Genomic DNA, 6,761 nt, shown 5'->3' on the forward strand with positions numbered 1-6,761 from the left:
GACAAATTAACTTTCAAAATGTATTCAAGGAAGGTGGAGCAGATGACGAGTACTCGTCCCTGTCAGTTATAGACACGCCCCCTTGTTGGTGCAATCTGCTTGACCTAGTTTCTAAGTGGTTTGACCTAAATCCATGACCTGTCCGGAGAAGGCTAAATCGGGACAGCGTTCCGGACCGTTTTCGATCAAAGTGACGTGAAAGTTACGCGACACACATCTTTTTTGTGACTTAGTTTCCTACCGGTCGATATCTGGGTCTATTTGATAATATGTGTGGGTGTATTTTTTGGCTTGCCGGTGCCTGGAGAGAACATTGAAAAAAAGATAATTGTGTTTGTGAAATTTTGTTAATGAAGGACAGGGGTAGAGGTTCAGCTATTTGAACTGAAGGAGCTACTCTGGAGACCAAGCTCTGGGGAACGTCAGAAGACCTGAAAGCGACGTTCCAGTTCACCACAGCAGCGGAACTACGACCCTAGACACAACCGTGAACGCAGAAGAAGAAGAAGAACTGAAAAAAGTAACAGCTAGTTTGCTTGTGTGCCAATGGGTGCCCCCTCTTTCTCTCTCTCCTGTCGGGAAAACTATGTCAAGTGCAAATGATGTAATGATGTAGGTCACAGAATTAGGTCAAATTCCCTAGCCTCAAAGATAGAGAGAAAGAAAGTGCACTGCATCAACTGTTTGACAACTACATACATAACAAACAGAACACCTCCAAAGTACGGTATCCCTATCCCCAATGAGAAAGGATCCCGAATTTCTCCTATTACTAATATCATCTGTTTTTCATTGAAAACCAAAGTATGATTAAGTAAGAGTGTTCATTTACACTACTAGAAACAGCAAAGTACTTGACAGCAAGATAGTACAGCAGTTAATAATTAATTATGAAGACAGGATGTAGGGCAGAATTGTTTTTATTTAGGTCAAAAGTACAAGTTTGTGCGTTTTTAGCTATGGGCACACCTGACACCAGAAGTTAGAGTAACCTACCCTGTCAAGAGCCAACAGCTGATGCAGAGGTCAGTCAAAAAAAGCGAGGGTTCATGCTTTATTTTCTGTCACTGCAAACAGGTCAACTTTACTGCTAAACCGTTAGGGAGGGAGGGTGGCTGTCTAAAATATCTTCCGCTGAGGAAGAAACATGAATAGTTTCATATTATGATTTTTAGCAGATGACCATGTCGGACAGGCTATGCCAGTGAATGGTCTGCCCCTAGACTGCTTCATACATGGCTTAATGCTCCGCGAATGGAGCAAACTCTCCCATTCTTCTTTATGCTGTAATTCCTTGCAAATTGCCTTCTGCCTGTCCTCTTCATTTCTCATTTTCTGGTAAAAATATTTTCCTGTTGGTCTTGTATTTTGCTGACATTTTTATTTTTCATGGGTATTTTTTTTCCTTGACAGTTTTGCACCTTGCAAAAATAATCATTTCCTGATAAACAGGTATTGATTAAAGTTAGTACACCTAAGGTGTCATTTTGAAAAATGTGTTGACCAATTGGACGTTAAAAAGTTCAAGGGAAATTCGCTGTACTGTAATTTAGAAACGCCTGCAATGATTTGCTCAAAACTGCTCTGAAACTATGCCAAATAATTAAATGAATTTTATTTAGCGAGCAGTTTGCTTCTACCACTCTCCCCTGTCAGGAGTACAGACTTTCATTGGGCGAAAGGTTGGACCAAAATTATGACTGGCACAAAAAGGCGTTACAATCAGAATTACAGTCTCAAATTCCTACTCAAAACACAGCTGTTTTCAATTTGAGTAACTCAGCGCTCAAACGTTTAATTTCAGGTATTCAAGGTATTCTGTGTGTGTGTGGTCACATGATTAAAACCCTCAACCTGAACTGTATAACTCTTAGGTCGATGGGAGATCGGATTTTTGCTAGGTTATATCACTTTATTATTATTATTATTATTATTATTATCATTTTTATGCGCCTAATCTAGATATAGCCCTAGGCGCTTACATATTAAGATCAGCATTCTCTTATGGAAAGACAGGAGGAGGAGGATGGAAGGGATATAACTCTTTTCTAACTGTTCGTCTCCTACCCTGTGATGTAACCTCCCTTGCACTGTATATGGAGCAGAAAGTTATGCAACTCGAGAGTTTGACAGTCACAAAAACAAAACCGACTAGTTTGAATACAAAATTGATTGTTCTTTTCAATCACATACAGGATTTGTTCGGTTTCAGCTGTTCTTTTTTGTTTTTTTGTTATCAATTTTAATGTGTGAACCTTGCTTTTGTGATTTTGGGGGGTGTCTGTTATCTAGGTTCTACGGTACTAGATTCTTATGTAAAACCATTCTGTTTGCTGAATATTGCAGGCAAATGGATGGTCTTTCCAGTCTTATGACTGGTTTTACAATCTCATCACAAAGATCTGCACTTAAACTTATCTGCCTAGTTTTTCTTACAGCCCTAAGAGTGGCATGTATTTTACTTGCCATGGCGAGTAGAACATGTAATTGGCAAGGAGAAATGTTTATCTACCGTATTTTCCGGGTTACAAGGCGCTACAGCGCATATGGCGCACCCCCTTCTTTTAAAAAAAAATTGTAATCCAGTCACCCATTGGGCGCAGGGGGCCAATAGGGCGCACCAAAATTGAAAAAGTTGGGGGCTCGTCCGGGATCCTAGCACCTGTTGCTAGAAATTTCAGTCACCTCAACTTAGGCAAAGTCCTTTGTCCTTTTCCCTCAGCAAGTTTGATCGCTTTCAACTTGTATTCTGCATCGTAAGCAAGTCGCTTCGTCTTTGGCATGGTTGCTGTGTGACTGTGTGAGGGTGTGTCATGAAAATTAAACTGCCGAGAAATGTGACGATCAGTGTGAGTTGTGTAAACAAGCGCTCACGGAATTTAAAAAAAACGACTACTGGTATTCGAGATGGAGGTGAGTTCTTGTCACGTTTTGTTCCCCATGATTTTTTCCCAATTATTTTTTTTTTCGTATTTCATACACGGATTAGGCGCTTCGTTATACAAGGCGCAGGGGTCAAACTTGAGGAAAAAAAGTCGCGCCTTATGACCCGGAAAATACGGTACTTGCCAAATGCAAGTAAAGTTGCTGAAACAAATTGCTGGTTTGGCTAGTAAAGTTTGCTCTCTGGCTAGTACATTTTTAGAATCACTAGCCAAAGGCTAGTGCACCATTTGTTGGACTTTCAGGGTTGTTTTACAACGCATAGTATAGTATATGTTTTCGGCTTCTATTGCATATAGGACGCAGAATTTCATCAAAAGAGTAGTCCAACGCTGTACCAGCCTGCCCGGATTCGAACCTGCGACCTTAGGATCACAAGTCCAGTACTCTACCAACTGAGCAACCGGGCCCCCAATTATATGGTACCCACACATAATTATGGTATTACAGTCCTGAAAGTCCATCAAATGATGTACTCGCCTTTGGCTAGTGATTCTGACCATTTACTAGCCAGAGAGCAAACTTTACTAGCCAAACCAACTGTTTGTTTCAGCAACTTTACTCGCATTTGGCGAGTGGATGAACATTTCTACTCACCATGGCCAGTAAAATACTTGCCACTTTCAGGCCTGTATTATGTCTCAAGGTGATGGCTGTTTGATGTAATTTTGCTGTATGGTAAGCAGGGTTGAGCCTGGGAAAGAAAGACTATGGGCCATTTCACCCCCTTAGCCAGTCTGGTGGGACACAGTGGAAGGTACCAAGCAGTTTACAAGGGTCAAGCGGCATCCCCCCCCCCCCAACTTCCAACTAAGCTTACAATTATTCACTGTATCATGTTACCAAATTCCACTGTGCATAGGGTGGCGTGGTGGTAAGTAATCTCAATGCGCCCTTTAAGTCACTGCATGGAATTTTTGTGAGTCATTTTCAATAGCACATTAGTAAACCGAACACTGTCATTAGTGCACGTGTACATGTAAATTACACGAACTGTTGCTTCTGGAAATGATGTCCAGAGTGATGCTTGAATGTGCAATATATCATGTTTTCATATTGTTTTCAAGAATGTGCATTTAGAACATATCTCAGAGGCTACAGTAGGGTCATGATTCCACTGTGTCTCTAAGTGGACCAAAAGTGGGTGCATTCCCTGTAGGTGTTTTCCCCATATACAGAGAATGCACCTGGGTGGAGTTGCTGTAGGAAAACAGATCACACTCGATCTCGTTTCCTACGTGAGACTGCCGTAAACTGCCGAGTTAAGTTTCACTTTAATAAGACTGAAGTACTACCACGCCGCTTTGAGCAAATGCATGCTTTACTTCACTGCACAGCAGGAGATAGAACATTACAAGTGTTAAACAGCTGACAGCTCAGCAAAACCGCGGCAAGCTGGCTGAATATAGACATATCATCGATCACGGTGTAACGCATTAAGCTACGCTGATCTTTCTTTCTTTATTTGGTGTTTAAGTCGTTTTCAACCGTTCAAGGTTATATCGCGACAGGGAAAGGGGGGGGGGGGGGGATGGGATAGAGCCACTTGTTAATTGTTTCTTGTTCACAAAAGCACTAATCATAAAATTGCTCCAGGGGCTTGCAACGTAGTACAATATATGACCTTACTGGGAGAATGCAAGTTTCCAGTACAAAGGACTTAACATTTCTTACATACTGCTTGACTAAAATCTTTACAAACATTGACTATATATTCTATACAAGAAACACAACAAGGGTAAAAGGAGAAACAGAATCAAATTCTTCCCCCTAGCCCGCGGGGGGAGCTACGCTGATGGCAAAGCTGCCGCATCAGTGTCATTATTAGGGTTCATTAGTAGCAACAAAAGTGAACATGCAATTTAACTGTTCTTTGCACTTTGGAGTATTTTGTTTGTGTCGAAACGTTTCTAGGTAAAAACATTATTTTTGAGGATGTAGCAAAGTGTCACATGACCTCCAACGAGACTCGACAAAACCTACAGGAAATAATGCACCCGGGTGCATTCTGTGTATACAGAAAAAACACCCACAGGAAATTCACCTACGGGGAATGCACTCGCGTTCGGTTGACTTAAACCCATTCTGTGTTAATAAATCAAGGGACAACAAATCTCCTTTACCAGGAGACGTCTTATAATAAGAGGGGCATTACATTACAGGTACCACTGTATAACCAAGAACACACTCATCCTCTTACCCTATCTCCTTTGAAGATGCTCCAGTCTTCATTAGAAATGGGTTCCAGCAGACGATGATGCTGTCTCTTCATCGGAGCATTGGCTGCTTTTGCAGCATCCGTCCAGGGGCGGTTTTCATCATAGTACCATCTTTTCTTGCGCACATCACGCCAGCGTCCCTGGAAGGGTTTGTACACTGATACACCTGTCGCCTTGGCGATTTCTCGTTGCGCATATTTCTTCAAGTAGTTGAAAGTGACAACAGTCAGCCTCATCTTTGCTTCTTTGGAACAACCTGTGGAGTAGAGAAGAGAAGTGGAAATCAAATTTAAAAGTTTGATTCAGTCACATAGCTAATGTAGAGTTAACCTTCAAGCTTATGACTGTGCCTGTGAGTGTGAGTCTGACCACTGAGTGTGGCAGAAGGAGTCTTTGTCGACCAAAAGCGGGTGCATTCACTGTAGGTGCTTTTCATGTATACAGGGAATACACCCAGGTGCATTATTTCCCTGCAGATTTTCTTGAGTCTCATTGGAGGTCATGTGACCCTTTCATAACCATCAAAAATAATGTTTTACCCAAAGTTTGTTGATCTAGAAACGTTCTGACACAAACATATATCCAACTCAAAATGCAAAGAAAATAGCACGTTCGCTTTAGTCACAACTAACGAACCCTATGATAACAACACTGATGCGGCAGCTTTGCCATTAGCGTAAAGCATCACGTTATGCTATGATGATGTGATCACTCGACCAGCACACCAAGGTATGGCTGTGCGGTCAGCTGTAAACTCATGTTGTGTTATGTGTGCATTTGCTCAAAGCGGCCTGGTAGTATTTCAGTCTTATCAAAGTGAAACTGAACTCGGCAGTTGACGGCAGTCTCGCGCAGGACACAAGATTGAATGTGATCTGTTTTCCTACAGGAAAACCGCAGGAATAACACCCGGGTGCATTCACCTACAGGAAGTGCACCTACAGGGAATGCACCCGCTTGTGGTTAACATATAATATATAGACCCCTTCTCAGCTTCTGCCTCAGTCCAGTCAGTTTGCGACTGAATGAAGAAGAAGGATTCATGCCCTACAGATAAAATGTTGACGTCTCTTAAGGGCTACCTTTTTTATATTCGTCAGAACAAGATTACGTTGTGACTCAACCATCACTAAAAACATGTATCAGACTATCACCTTCGGCTGTGTTTGTCCTTCAAGTTCAACATTTCGGCTAAGTGCTCAAGCATACATCTGATCTCAAAACAAATAAGCTCAACTTGTGCATGTAAGGATATTAACTAACCTTATTTGTCAAACACGATCGGGACAATGTTTCTGACTTTTAACACATTATTTTCCCGTTCAAAATTGGCATTTAGAAAAACATTTTGGTCCTCTGTTTCTGCATACATGTGTGCAGTCAGGTTCATTCTCCCCAAATGAAGACAAAAGCTGTCTACGGATTTGCTCCTTGAATATTTTCTGATTTTCCGTGGTATCTATCATACAGTAAAAATTACACCAACTAAATGTTAAACATTCAAGAATTATATAATTTATTATTTGAATTGAATTGGTATCTTCCTTTTCTAAATGCTAAAAAATATATTCTTAAACAGTCGGAATATAAGCCAAGGGA

General features: G+C 41.2%; 1 protein-coding gene across 1 annotated transcript in view; it reads right to left on the bottom strand.

Annotated features, from left to right (window-relative positions):
- The window catches only part of LOC138979161 (large ribosomal subunit protein uL24m-like), a 34,241-nt gene extending 27,655 nt beyond the window's left edge, over nt 1-6,586 (bottom strand). The window contains exons 1-2 of the mRNA XM_070351971.1: nt 6,426-6,586; nt 5,144-5,418 (exon numbers count right to left, since the gene is read on the bottom strand). Coding sequence (XP_070208072.1) covers nt 5,144-5,398 — 255 coding nt within the window. The 5' untranslated portion in view covers nt 5,399-5,418; nt 6,426-6,586. The remainder of the gene's footprint in view (nt 1-5,143; nt 5,419-6,425) is intronic.
- Between the last annotated feature and the right edge of the window lie 175 nt (nt 6,587-6,761).

This window comes from Littorina saxatilis, linkage group LG1, assembly GCF_037325665.1.
Source record: "Littorina saxatilis isolate snail1 linkage group LG1, US_GU_Lsax_2.0, whole genome shotgun sequence".
NCBI lineage: Eukaryota > Metazoa > Mollusca > Gastropoda > Littorinimorpha > Littorinidae > Littorina > Littorina saxatilis.